Below are 14,459 nucleotides of genomic sequence, written 5' to 3' on the forward strand. Positions count from 1 at the left end.
ACATTACCGCCACCTCCCGAACCGGAGTGTAGGTCAGAATGGGACTTCCACTGTCTCAACCCAATTGCTCCTTCAACATTTTTGCAGCAAAGTATGAAAATAGAAAGATGCCCAATCCAATTTGACTGGGAGGTGGGCAGCGATCGCTCAGTCAAAAGCTATTTCACTTCCATCGTCAATCAATGCACTTAAATATAAATAAAACCTAAATTTTAACAAATGAAAGTGGAAGGACATTTCACGGACACCACAAAAAATATAATTCCTGAAATGTCAAAACATTTTACACACAATTTCACTAAATTTAAATCCTCAGGTGATCAGCTGGAAAAAAAGTTCCAGGAGCAACAATGTATAAATATTTAGTGCCATAATATTCGTGTCTAGTATTGTTATTTCCGAAAACGATCCCCTCGAGTCAAGTTTCATTCAAATGCAGTTTTATATTAAAAGATAGCAAAGGGATAATTCACTATATCACACAACACAGTTTGTTAGTACTGTACTGCAATGGAAACACATTTACAGTCTGTTCATATTTACACATCAAAATGAAAATCCAACAAATCATAAATACATCTTATTGGTAACTTTACAACAGCTTAATGTGACCAGTATTCATAAAATAATGGGGTACAATTAAATAAATGCTATATTCCATAACATTTGCAAGGTTTGGAAACACAGTGGTTAAAATAATGTAACAAATGTCAAACAATTCTATTCTATTTCTTCTCCAGTGAGTAAAATTAATCTAACGACAGTCATCAAATCCCTTTGTACACAAGACTATGCAGCTCATAACAGAATCTTCAACTTAAACGTCATATATATCCGCAAGGTATAATTTGTACACATTTTGCATTCGTGCAGCAGAGCTAGAGGGACTGCGAGCTGGGATGACAATGATAGGTTGAGTAACGATCATATTTTCTAGGCTGGCATCCAGCCAACCGTGTAGCTGCCAAGATCCTCTTTTATTGGCGTCAGTGCTTTGTATAGCAGCAAAACAGCAAGTTGCTGAGTTCTTAGCAGAGTTTTCCAAAATACATGATTTTATGAGGATGAGCAATAACGGTTTGTCAACAGGTAAACATTCTAAAGGTAGAATGCATGGTAGCTATATATTAAATCGTTTAGTAATGTGTTGCACGCAAAGGTTGCAAATACCCGCACAGGACTGCAAGTGCACTTAAGCAATTCATATTTAGCCTCTCCCTTCAAAAAAAAAAACTCCAGATATTAGCTCGGCAAAGCAGATATTTTGTGGTTTAATGTATAAATATAATTTTGTTTTAAAAGGAAACTTAGTAGAAAATTGCACAGGTTGTAAGATATGCTAATATTAATCTAACGTTGCATTTCCAAAAAGTGTCTTCAATTTGGAGATTCAACTAACAATCTGCAGGCATTTTTTGTGTGTTTGTTTTTTGGTTTTTACAAAAACAATCTAATTAAACAACACAATATACTGTTCATATTGTTGAGACCTAATAAAATTCACTAACAATATTGTAGAACGTTGCTACGATGAAAGCACTTTTATGCTACAAATCTAATTGGCAGAGTTTGTCTAACAATGTTAAAACATCTCTTTACAATTATAAGTGCTGTAAGTACATTTTAAAATTGAAGGAACCACTGAATCAATTGTTCTAATAACTTTTGATTCATTTGTTCATTTTCTGTACAGTTTATCCTCATAAGGGTCGTGGGGGTGGGGGGTGCTGGAGCGTATCCCAGCTAACTATGGGCACCAGGCAGCGGACCGTTTGAATCGGTGGCCAGCCAATCGCAGGGCACAAGGAGATGGACAACCATTCAGTCACACTCATACCTTGGGGGCAATTTAGAGAGTTCAATCAGCCTACTCTGCATGTTTTTGGGATGTGGGAGGAAACCGCAGTACCCTGAGAAAACCCACGCAAGCCCGGGGAGAACATACAAACTCCACTCAGTGAGGGCACACCTGGGATTTAACCCTCAACCCCAGAACTGTGATGCTGATGTGCTAACCACTGAAGCCGCCGGGCTGCCGTTCTAATAACATTCAAATTCAATCTCAGAGTTGCTGGTTATGACAAAACAAAGGATTAACACAAAGAATCAACCGTGGAAAAATAGCTCTGCCTTGAAATAGCCCTAACCCCCCCTCCACTGTCTCGCTATTTTTACGTGTGCTTTACCTTTATTTAATCACAAGCACAGCACTATAGGCTACAGTAGGTACGAAAGCACAACTGCCTTCACTGTGCATCGTTAAATCAATCAAATGTGTTAAATATGAGTAAGAACAAAAGACAAAATATCTGGCACTTGGGCTTCCAACTTCATTAGCTTAGCCCAGGGATGAGCAATGGTTAAATTACTATAAACTAAAAAGGACCTTTTATTGAGCATATGCAAAATTTAACTTGTGCAATGAACTGAAGAGCTCCTAGCTATCCTTGATTAAACAGCTGGTGATGTTAAATAATTCATTCGGGCTTCTGCTATCGTAAAATAAAAACAAATCTCAAATTGTGACAACTTTCTACTGATGTGAAATGCAAGAAGAAGCATGACGAGTTGGTAAAACCCCACCCTTTGGCACTGTGATAAATACAACACTTGAAAACCTGCTGCACAAAGCTCAACACAACACTCACTGTTCTCTGAACGCCAGCAAGCCCACTCAGAAGTACAAAAATCATTCATAAATAGAGTTCATAAAGAGATGAGTGGTTTTAGGGCACCACCGTTACAAAGTCCTAGGAGAATGTCGATTCAGCAGAATCCAACAGGAAAAAAAATCCCCCAAAAGTTAATGTCGTACACTAAGAGACATTTGTTCCAATAAGAGTCTGAATCGCGTTTCCATCTCTGGTCACTTCACCCAAGATTTTTTTGCGTTTTCTTATCCCATCGTACCAATTTCTTCACCTTTTTATCAGAGTACAATCTGGGCATATTTATGTATGTTTAAAAGTAGGACGGAGGACCATTTTCATATAACATAAGTTCATATCAGTTGAGAAATTGTTTGATTTTGACTCGAAATATGCATCTGCACAAGTACTTATTCATGTCCAGATCAGATAAAATTACAGACACGTTTGTGTTTTTGCAATTTAAGCTACTAAAAGCAAGTAAGCCTCAAACTTCACTCTCAGTCGAGGGCTTGCGCATGGAAATCCAGCCAGTGTCGGGCAGGCTGTGCTCAGCGTGACGCTGAGGGGTGATCGCTGAGGGGGTGAGGGTTGTTATGGAGGAACACTCAGAAGCCTCTTCCTGAAGGAGCTGCTCCGTCTCTCCATCATCCAGTGAAGCGCTGCTCGCTTGCAGCGAAACAGTGTCTGTGCGCATGCAGGTGTGGAGGCCTCCTCGTGATGGCTTGATTTGTTTGAGGTCATCCCAATAGAGTTCCTCGGTGGATAGAAGACACACGCCCTCCACAATACGGATCTTCTCTTTTGTGTACCCTCCCTCCAATCCACCCTGGATAACAAATGGAATTCAATTAGTTAGAGACTGTAGGTTTGTCAGAATTAGGAAAGACCAAGTCAGATCCAGACATGCGCATATTCTTCTCATCTGCAAAGGCAGAACTTTTTAGTAACCTAGGTTGGTTTTAGTCACACTTTATATCACCCAATGAAGGCAACAAGCAATTATTCATTCTAAGAAAATGCTCACAACACAACAACACAATTTAGATCATTGTTCAAGACACTATTAGGTATTGAAAACAATGAACAGTTTGGACTATATGAATTCAAAAGTTTAAAGGAGGTCAAATTAAGTTCAACTATTACGTTTCTAGAGCATTTGAAGTTCATCGTAAAAGTTACTCCGGAAGCTGAATACTCCTAACTTTTTGCGAGTAGCCTGCAATGTTATTTAAAATTACTTTTTGATGTCTTTTTTTTTTAAATATGCAGTTGTTTATTTTTAAAGAAATATTAACATAACTGCAATTGGCTGACAACCAATTCAGGGTGTATGTACCCTGCCTACGACCTATAGTTATAGCTGGGATAGGCTTCGGCACCCCAGCAATCTTCGTGAGATAAGCGGAACGGTAGACGAATGAATTCAAGGTTAATAAAATGGAGCCGCCTTAAAACAAATAAACATAAAAACAAACTTAGTTACACTCACTTTAAAAAAGTGTAATAGAAATACACACATGCCCAAGAAAAATACTCTTACACACAGCAGGTTGTCAAGAATTGAGTAGAAAAGAAAGAAAACAAGGAAAGCAGCATGTGTTAAAAAATACAGTTGTTTGCTGGTGTAACTACCTGTCCATATCACACTAAGGGTCAAAAGATAAAGGGGGATAGGGAGTTGTAGGGATGAGATAGCTGCAAGGAGTAAAAGAAAGGCAGGACATGATGAACAAGGCAGTCTTTCAGAAAATATAATTTGCCCGTAAAATGTGTCTGTTTGCAAAAGTATAAATGAATTGAATTAACACTCAAGTCCATTAATCAAAAAGTTCTGAAAATATATTTTCTTGGGTGGTCTGTGCGGCATTACCTCTTTCTTATATCGAAGTTGATTATATATTGGAGGCTTCTGGGAGGCTTCAATCTTGACCTCTTGTGTGGAAGTTCGATAAGATGGGTTACTGTATGTCAGGTTGCTGACTCCTGGGTCAGCAAATTTTGACTTTTTATGTCTGTTGGTCAAATATAGAACATGCATACCTTACTTGATAACTCGATTTTTCAATTTGATGTAATTATTACATTCAAGTAAGACTTGAGTACAGCATATAGAAATATTGTCCGAGGGAGGACTCACCTGTAAATAATCAAAGCAACAATGAGAATTAGAATAGCCAGCATAGTCAAAACGCCTCCAATCACATAGCTGATATGAAGTCCTTCCCCTGTAACATAAAGCACTTATCTGGTCACCAATCATGTCTTTGACTCGAGGTTTGGGGGGTACCGTGTGTGTATGTGTTTGTGAGAACACTGACCATGGGGAGCAGTCACCACATTGCTTTGTAAGCACTCTTCAACATTTAGGTTCTTGTCAGTGCAGCTGTAAAACAAATAGATGCATCTTGAGAAAGCAAATTGTGCATATTGTGGTATAATAATATCAAATTTTGATAATTCATTGAGACCTACTGAAGTCAAAGTTAAATTAGATTCAAATCTGTATACATACTTCAACATGGAGGGTCCACTTTGGGATGTTACTGTTGAAGCTTTGGGGATCTTGTTCGGGACCGGGGTGCTGCTGGTTTCTCTGCTGGGAGAAGTGGGGATGTATCCTGCAACTGATAGTTATGTGGCATGTGCACTCGCATGAATTATACATTCATTATGAATACATTTCGAAACCGTCTTTAAAATAATTCACTGTATGCACTGCAGAATTATAAACTACTCACTGGTAGAGCATGGCCGTCCATCTGGCTCATCTGGGCATGCACAGATAAAACTGCTAGTCTTAGCAAAGCATAGGTGGGTGCAGCCTCCATTGTTCACCCCACAGAGGTTCGTACCTGAAGAACAAGGAGGGATGTTTCAAACAAGCCGTAAACAATTGCTGCACTTCATTTGAATATATATTTCCACAGTTGAGGAAAAAAATCTATACACCTATACTTAAATGGCACTTTGCACAAATAGTATCCTTCTTTTGTTTTGGCATTTGGATTAAAAAAAACTGCTTGGTGACGACATCTCTTACCTATCTGCCTGGTGGGTGAAACCACTATAATGTCCATGAGGCCCTCAACATTGGCCAGCACAGTTTCCTTGTTACGGCCAGTGTGTTTGTCCACTCGCTGGATGGACTTAGTCTGCCAATCAGTCCAATAGATCCAGCGGTCTTGCTGTGAGAGTCGGGAGAAAGGGGTTAGAGGGGAGGCGACTGGCTTCAACTATGGAAACGGAGGGAGAAGAAGAGAGGAAAGGAAAACAGACAAGGATAGGGGAGGAGGAAGAAAAAAGGGTGGGGGTAGGAAGAAGAAAGGAGGAAGAAAAATGAGGGTCAGAGTGGAAGTGAAATAGAAGAAATGGTCAAGTCCAATGAGTCAAGTATGAACTGGAGGACGACGAGCAGATGACCGATGACTAGAGTTACACGGTGAGCTGACACGTGGGAGAGTAGGTGAGTGACGGAGGCAGCCATTAGGAAGGTTTGGTCCCGTGATTGCAACCTTGGGGGTTGAGAGGTTAGGGAAAGGGCTACCTGTGTTAAGGCGAAGGGGTGGGACACTGGGCTAACAAGGATCTGACGCAGTTTTCCGTTCAGGTCAGAACTCTCGATCCTGTCCAAATGGGCATCAACCCAAAATATTCTGTAGGAATGCATAGAAATGACAAAAAAAACCTTAAGTAAGTACAAATATGATGTGCATCCATAACACATAAAACACAATAAAGCCGAATGGAGAAAATATGAGAGAGCTGAATAGATAAAACAATTATGGTAACCAAGCAAACAAGGATTTCAGGCAGTCTCTGACCTTCGCGTGTCGTAATCTAATGTGAGTCCATTGGGCCAGCCCAGGTCAGTATTGATAAGAACTTTGCGGTCTGTGCCATCCAGGTGAGATCGTTCAATCTTAGCGATATGACCCCAGTCGGTCCAGAAAAGAAACCTGCAAGGACATGGGGACATTGGTCAAATGACAAGCAAAACAACTGCAGTCATGTCATATTTTCATTTATCTCATGCAACTGGTCTTAAACAGGCTATGTGAGGTGTAATTGGATGGCTTCTTCAGCTGTTCAATAGAATTTTGTCAATTCTGTCTCACCCTTTGCTCGGGAACACTGCAATGGCTCTGGGTTCATCCAAACTGTTATTGACAAGGACTTTGCGGCTGGTTCCGTCAATGCGCGCCACCTCAATGGTGTTTCGACCGGTGTCAGTCCAATACATATTTCTGGCCACCCAATCAACAGCCAAGCCATCTGTGGTCTTTAGACCCTGACTTATTACAGTCTCCATTCCACTGCCATCAAGGTTTGAACGTCTACACACACAAACACACAAGTAAAATAATGAGTTATATAATACATGCAAGCATAATTATTATCATTATGAAAAACCTAAGACCAGCAATATCTGAGGATGCTACCTTATCACATCCAAGGTGACATCAGTGTAGTACAGTTTTCCATCTACACTGTCATAGTCTAACGAAATCACATTGTGCAGCTCGGGCACAGGTACGTGCACATCTGTGTGATCGTTAGTGTCCAAAGAGATTCTCCGCACACTGATGCGGTTGGAGAAGAGAAGAAATGTTTCGGGGGAGTCTTCACATGTTCTACCATCGCTCTTGAGCAGGATGCCAGTAGGACAAGCACAGGAAGTACCATTGGGGCGAGGAAGACACAGGTGAGTGCAGCCACCATTTTTCCAGCCACACTTATTGAATCCTGAGAAAAATAAGTGAAGAAGGTAACAAAATTATGCATTGAATTCCATGCCAAAACTCAATTTGCAGTCACTTTGCTATTGACTGGGTTAAGGATGGAGCCTAAGTATACAAGTTAGACATAGAGCTTGAAATCGCTTGATGACAGAAGGGGTGAAGTCAAAACCCATGTATTTTTTTAGGACTAGAAGAGAGATCATATCCAGCCCGCTCAACAAAACCAACAACCTTTTATTTCACCAATGTTGTTCTGGATGAATAGAAAAAAAGGAGGGTTTTCAGAAGAGATTATCTTCTAGTGTCTGTTCATATGAGCAGCCTGGTGGGCGAGTGGTTAGCGTGTCGGCCTCACATTACTGGGGTCGAGGGTTTGATCCCAGGCGAGTCCTCCCTGTGTGGAGTTTGCGTGTTCTCCCTGAGATTGTGTGGGTTTTCTTCGGGTGTTCTGATTTCCTCCCACATCCCCAAAACATGCATTGTAGGCTGACTGAACATTTTTAATTGCCCCCCACGATCCTTGTGAGGATTGGCGGTTCAGAAAATGAATGTCTTTTCATATTGTACACAGGTAAGTGGTAGTGATGAGGTGTCTCAAAATGTTTGAGGTAAGTAATTAGTCAAATTAAAGTTGCTCTTGCTAAGTTGCATAACTCAAGACTTACCCAAAGTTCTCTTTCTGTCCACAGCCTGGATGTCCATCAGGCCTGGCAGGCTGGCACGAACAGTGATAGTGTTGGCACCTGAATTTTTGTCTGCTCGCTGGATGCTGCGACTCTGCCAGTCAGTCCAATAGATGTGGGGCCCCAAAAGGGTTAAACCATACGGGTGTTGGACTGGTGTCACCAGGGTGTGACGGTTTTGGCCATTCAAATCAGCAGCCTCGATGCGCTATGGAAAAACAAAGGGTATCAGATTTCACTTTTTAGAAGGGTAAACATTCATTTAAGATTCTCGTAGTCTATATCATAAAGTTCAGTATATTGTAAAATTATGTTGAATATGATATAAAAACATGTTGGATTAACAGCTTTATTTATATGGTAGGGCTGCAGAATGCAAAAATAACAAATACGCTGGACTGGATTACATTTCCATTTAAGACATTGCAGCATGTCGAGCAAGTGGCATTTTTCATCAAAAGTTCATGTATATTTTTGTCGGACAATGTAAAAGGTGTGTGCGATGCATGGCTATTTTGCTGATTCCGTTGAATTGGAAAATTCCAACTTGGGGAAAAGTATACTGTCACATTCAACATTCAATTATTTTTAAGAGCTCTCTCTTTAGCGTTGACTCCCCAGGTGTCTTGGCGACGTGGCGACTAGGGGTTGGGTGAGTCGGTCTCAGGGATTTGGTGGGGCCTCTGCCGCAGAGGTCAAGACACATCGACTCATCATGTCTATTCACAATAACATGCCCCGCTTTACCATCACTGGCTGCAAGATGATCACGTGATATTACTTTGCCCATCAGTGCTGTGGGGAATTTATATATCTTGAATTTGAGAAAAATATATATTTTATTTTACACTAAAGTAAGGTTCGGTGAATGCGCATATGAAAATGGTGAGGTTCGGTGAATGGGCACATGGAACTGGTGGCGTTCGGTAGCTCCTGACTTACACGAAACATTTTGTATTGTTCGTGTTGCAGTATAGTTTCCTTTAATGAATTCATGCAACAAGTACGTCCACGGTTTTAATTTGTCTTTAAAATTAAACCATGGTAAGCAGTTCTAGTAGTATAATATGGTATCTCTCATCATCCACAGAGTACGTTTCTTGGGCTAAAACTCACCTCAGTATGAGCATCAGCCCACAATAACTGTGAGCCAGCTATGTCTATGGCAAGACCATTGGGCCATCCAAGATTATTATTTATGAGGATCACTCGATCTGATCCATCCATTGATGAGCGCTCCAATTTCGCATGCTCTCCCCAGTCAGACCAATACATATAACTGTAAGGGATTCAGACAGATTGAGGTATGAAATGAGTGCGGAAAACAAAAAGTGTATCTTGACAGCTTTCACTGTGATCATGAAGTTGAATGTTCTCTTTTCATATTACTTCCTTTATGTCATATCAACATATAAAATATTTTTGGGATTAAATAGGTGACTAAAAATTCATTTGCTATGGTGGTAGCCTTACCCCATCTCATGGTAAAGTGCAATGGCACGGGGGCTGTCGAGGTTTTGCCACACTAAAACTTTCCTCATCGAGCCATCCAAATTGGCAACTTCTATCCGGTTGGTTCCTGTATCTGTCCAGTAAATCTTTCGGCCTACTGCATCTACTGCCAGACCATCAGTCGTCATCAGTCCTAGAAAAAGAGTAGATGCCGCATGGTACAATGTTTCAGGGTTCAAAGTTGTGAAAATAGTTCAGTCAAACTATGTGCGCGTGTATAGGTGTGTGTGTGCATGCGTTCAATGATTTCTCCAGGACCTTTACAGGCTGAAGGCCTGTAAAGTCATCACTCAGTTGTTGTTTTTTTGTGGACACTACCTTTGAAGTCTGCCATTCATGTGCCGATCACCTAAAAAATACTTGATAGCTGTGTACCATGGGCCAGACTCCGCGTTTAACCTCCTAAGACCCAAACTCTTGCAAGGCATGCATTTTTATTTTGTCTTTGATATTTAGGCTAGTTGGGACCTAACAAGTGTAAAAACAAAGAATCATCTTTTTACATGATGTAGTTTCTGAGAAAAATGACGTCCATATCATAAGTGGATGCCAGGCCCCTTTAGTCCAAAATTTAAGATTTGAGCACCTAATTTGTTGGAATTTGTTACTTTATGAGAATGGTTGGGTTATATTTTGGATGCATGGAAAATATAAGGTATGGTGTTGTGCATATGAATGCCCTGAAATAGATTAGAAATGCACTCAATGCATAAGGGTTTGGAACCCTGCTGCTGTATCTTGCTGAACTTATGAAGATAATTTCTCCTCACCTGTAGATATGATGTCTTCGTCAGCTGTCCCATTGATATTGGCTCTGCAGATTTTTTTAAGTGTACTGTCTGACCAATATACCTTTCCTGCAGAAGACACACCATATTAAGATATATTGCTTTCCTATTTGAAACATAAGCTCAGCTCATGACATTTTACTTCTTTGACAGGACACACAAACCATCTTGTGGGTCAACTCCAATGGCAATTGTATTTTTCATGGAACTGTTGACAGCAAGAACCACATCAGCAAAGTAAGGGATGTCCAAAGACACCATTCTTATGTCCGTCCGCCGTGCGAAGATTAAGAAGCTTGTCATCCCTGAAAAAATATTTGGATATATTTGAGAACAAAACAAATTAATTACTGTTAATGATATACTGCATCAATGTTCCGTTCATAACAGTGTACCAAACTAATGTAAAAATAAATATAGGTGTGCTTGTGATTATATACCAGGTGTGCAGGTCTTTCCATCTGCCTCAAGGTTGATACCAGTAGGACACGAACAACTGAAGGCTTTGGGAGCAGGAGCCAGGAGACAGAGGTGACTACAACCTCCATTGTTCACTGCACATGGGTTGTGCACTACAGGTAGCAGACAAACAACAACAAAATAATCTCAGCTGCCAAACCTTTCTAGGTCATTCGATAGAAGAAAAATGAATGGTAATGTTCTGGCTAGTTTTTTGGATCAGAAAGAGGTATTGCCTTTGTAGTCACTGATCAAGGCTCAGTTTATCTCCAATTCTCCATAGCATGAATACTAATTTATGTTAAGGGAAAACACTCTCTTTAATCAAATGTTGAGGAGGATGTTAAGCAGATGGCTGCTATGGGAGCACATAACTGTGCAAATTCCAACAAAGTAATAATGAATTTAAATGGCAAAAAATGTGTAGGCTATATATAAACATACTTACTTCTTGCCCCATTATAATTGATTCAGAAATGCAATAAAACACTATAAAACTACTTATTAAGAAGGGAATGTAATGAAAAACACAACCACACACAAAGATGCCCGAACCTGTTTCGCGATGCCTCTGGAACATGTGAATATCCATTAGGTTCTCCAGATTTTCTGTAAGTGTTTGCCGCTCCAAGCCAGTGAATTTGTTAGCACTCTGGATGCTCTTGGACTGCCAATCTGTCCAGTACAGCATGTTTTCATGTACAGTAAGGCCGAAGGGGTGAGGTAGCTGACTGGCAATCAAAACCTTGAAAGGATAGGTGTGTAAGTTTAGTGAGCTTTAACATTTCAATTATTCAAACAAATTTATATACTCTATGTCTCACTGTAGGCCATATTTAGATTACACCTCTGTTGAAATACAACCTCAGAAAAGACTATTACCTGTCGGTCAGAACCATCAAAGTTTCCAAATTCAATTGTCTTCATGCCAGCGTCTGCCCAATATAGGCGTTTAGTGTCATAGTCAATGGCAAGCCCATTGGGCCATGTCAAGTTAGAAGAGATAATGACTATGCGACTTGAAGAATCCATCCCTGCACGTTCAATCTTTGGGTTGGCACCCCAGTCAGTCCAGTACATGAAACTATAGAGAAGAAAAATATATATATATATAGATATACACACACATGTACAGTATGTGAGAAAATTTCTCAGACAAAAATCTCTCATAATACGACATCTTTTAAATAACCCCACCCTCCAATAGGATCGACAACAATGTCCCTGGGTCGATCAAGGTTCTCCCATATAAGCACAGTCCGCATGCTCCCATCTGCATTAGCGACCTCAATACGATCTGTACCTGGGTAACAAAATATATCACATTAATTACACCCAAAGAGTAAACAATGCACACGTTTAGATTTTAACAGTGTGAAATATAACAGTGTCCAACGAGTATTAGATTTGATTGTGCTGCATATAATATTTGAAAACTAAGTTGGTTACCAGCATCAGTCCAGTAGAGTTTGTTAGTCACCCAGTCAATAGCTAAACCAGCTGGACTCTCCAGGCTGGTGTCCACAACCACCTGCAAGAAAGGAATAAAGCAAACTGTCAAGGTTGTTGACTGGGGATACACATTAAACCTGTGATCTTAGTAAAGTCGCTGCAACCCTCTTCTGGCATGTTGGTAGTCAAGCAAGATATAATAACACTCCTGCATCTCAAGGTGGCAGTACTACACAAGTTTCTTCTAGCCTTGTTAAAAGCTTACGCCAGAGGAAACATGCCACCCCATTGATTTAATTTTAGAAGGCCTCCTTCTGACCTCCTGCTTGCTGCCATTCCATAGGGCTCTGTTGATAGAGTCTGTGGTCACGTCAGTCCAGTAGATGTAGCTGTCTCTGGCATCCCAGTCCAGTGCCACAGCATTGCGCACATCAGCCAGAGGGATGACATCATCGGACATATCTTCTGTGTCAAAGCTGATTCGTCTGATGTCCGTCCTTCGGGCAAAAAGCAGGAACTTGTCAAGACCTGATTAAAGACCAAAGGTCTTCTGTCAGTCTTCTATTTTTAAACAATGGATCAACAATAAAAAAACAAAAAACAAAACCACACTGACATACAAAACATTTTCATCTTGTAAATTACCATTCTTGTACGAGATTACTTAAAACATATTCTTGAGACCATGGTTCTCAAAGTGTGGTACCAGTTCCATAAGCGGTATGTGGGCTCCCTACAGCGGTATGCAAACGATTAATTAACTAAAATGTTACTACTGTCTTCATCTTTTTCTTTTAATCCATTCTATTCTCCTCATCCAAAGATTGATTTATTTTTAGTCATTTTCATTTGTTTTAATAATTTCATTTATTTTTTTAAATTTATGTAGAAAAACTAAATCACTTGAATTTTAAATTGAAAAATATTTTAACTCAATCCTTATTCAAATTTCCTCCTACAACCAAGCCAAATGTTAATGATCAAATGTTGTCTTAAAGTATAATTAAATGAAACACCTGTTTCATTTTTTTTAAACAAGGCAGGTGGTACTCATCTTTTTCTTTTAATCCAATCTATTCTTCTCATTCAAAGATTGATTGATTCATAGTCATTTTCATTTGTATTAATAATTTCATTTAATTTTTTACATTTATGTAGAAAAAATAAATCACTTGAATTTTAAATTTAAACATATTTTAACTCAATCCTTATTCAAGTTTCCGCCTACAACAAAGCCAAATGTAAATGATCAAATGTTGTCTTAAAATATAATTAAATGAAACACCTGTCTCAATTTTTCAAAGCAGGGGGTACTATTTGTACTTTGTCTTGGTGCTTTTTTGTTGAGGTGATACTTCAAAATTTGAGAACCAGAGCTGTAGAATAACGCAGAATGTATCTATGTAACAGTTTGGGCAATTAAAAGCTCATACCGTATACAATTGAAAGACATGGATAACTAAAAAACTCACTGTTAGCACAGTTGTTGTGGTCCACCTTCTTGAAACCAGTTGGACAAGCACAGGTGTACGTTTTATTGCCAGGGAGACACAAGTGGCTACAACCTCCATTGTTGGCACCACAGCGATTCTTGCCTCCTGCAGTAAATTCAAATATATGTAATACAAAACAGAACATTTGGAAATACGTTAAATTCATTCATTCACTTTCTGAACCGCTTTAACCTCACTAGGGTCGCGGGGGGTGCTGGAGCCTATCCCAGCTGACTTCCGGCTAGAGGTGGACACCCTGAATCAGTGGCTAGCTGATCGCAGGGCACGAGGAGACGGACAACCATTCATGCTCACACTCATAACTAGGGGCAATTTAGAGTGTCCAATAAGCCTACTATGCATGTTTTTGGAATGTTGGGAGGACCCGGAGGAAATCCACGCAGGCCCAGGGAGAACATGCAAACTCCACACAGGTGGACCGACCTGGATTTGAACTCAAGACCCCAGAGCTGTGAGGCCGACATGCTAACCACTGAAGCCGCCGGGCCGCCCGAAATACGTTACATAGAAAATTAAATCTATACAACAATTAAAAATGCAGAGCAATATAAGTTCTGAGATACACCGAAAAACAATAAAACACGAAGCTGCGACTAGAGACATGTTCCTTTTCAAAAATGAATTGACTATTATTGGACTATTATCAAAAAAACTTAAGTCT

The 14,459-nt window shown here is 39.9% G+C and overlaps 1 protein-coding gene across 2 annotated transcripts in view; it reads right to left on the reverse strand.

Annotated features, from left to right (window-relative positions):
• Positions 1-423: 423 nt before the first annotated feature.
• Positions 424-14,459, reverse strand: part of lrp4 (low density lipoprotein receptor-related protein 4) — a 76,457-nt gene continuing 62,421 nt past the window's right edge. The window contains exons 16-38 of one of the 2 annotated variants that reach the window (XM_077624368.1): positions 13,757-13,882; positions 12,604-12,812; positions 12,282-12,363; positions 12,030-12,135; positions 11,715-11,916; positions 11,388-11,577; positions 10,814-10,945; positions 10,538-10,678; positions 10,356-10,442; positions 9,547-9,718; positions 9,190-9,352; positions 8,056-8,281; positions 7,091-7,394; positions 6,767-6,985; positions 6,473-6,607; positions 6,196-6,304; positions 5,692-5,836; positions 5,390-5,503; positions 5,164-5,275; positions 4,970-5,034; positions 4,789-4,876; positions 4,522-4,663; positions 424-3,477 (exon numbers count right to left, since the gene is read on the reverse strand). In XM_077624368.1, the coding sequence (XP_077480494.1) occupies positions 3,136-3,477; positions 4,522-4,663; positions 4,789-4,876; positions 4,970-5,034; positions 5,164-5,275; positions 5,390-5,503; positions 5,692-5,836; positions 6,196-6,304; positions 6,473-6,607; positions 6,767-6,985; positions 7,091-7,394; positions 8,056-8,281; positions 9,190-9,352; positions 9,547-9,718; positions 10,356-10,442; positions 10,538-10,678; positions 10,814-10,945; positions 11,388-11,577; positions 11,715-11,916; positions 12,030-12,135; positions 12,282-12,363; positions 12,604-12,812; positions 13,757-13,882 (3,611 nt within the window). In that variant the 3' untranslated portion in view covers positions 424-3,135. Of the gene's footprint in view, positions 3,478-4,521; positions 4,664-4,788; positions 4,877-4,969; positions 5,035-5,163; positions 5,276-5,389; positions 5,504-5,691; positions 5,885-6,195; positions 6,305-6,472; positions 6,608-6,766; positions 6,986-7,090; positions 7,395-8,055; positions 8,282-9,189; positions 9,353-9,546; positions 9,719-10,355; positions 10,443-10,537; positions 10,679-10,813; positions 10,946-11,387; positions 11,578-11,714; positions 11,917-12,029; positions 12,136-12,281; positions 12,364-12,603; positions 12,813-13,756; positions 13,883-14,459 lie in introns of both variants that reach the window. The other variant, XM_077624359.1, reaches the window with a different exon arrangement.

The sequence above is a fragment of the Stigmatopora argus genome, chromosome 2, assembly GCF_051989625.1.
Source record: "Stigmatopora argus isolate UIUO_Sarg chromosome 2, RoL_Sarg_1.0, whole genome shotgun sequence".
NCBI classification, from domain to species: domain Eukaryota; kingdom Metazoa; phylum Chordata; class Actinopteri; order Syngnathiformes; family Syngnathidae; genus Stigmatopora; species Stigmatopora argus.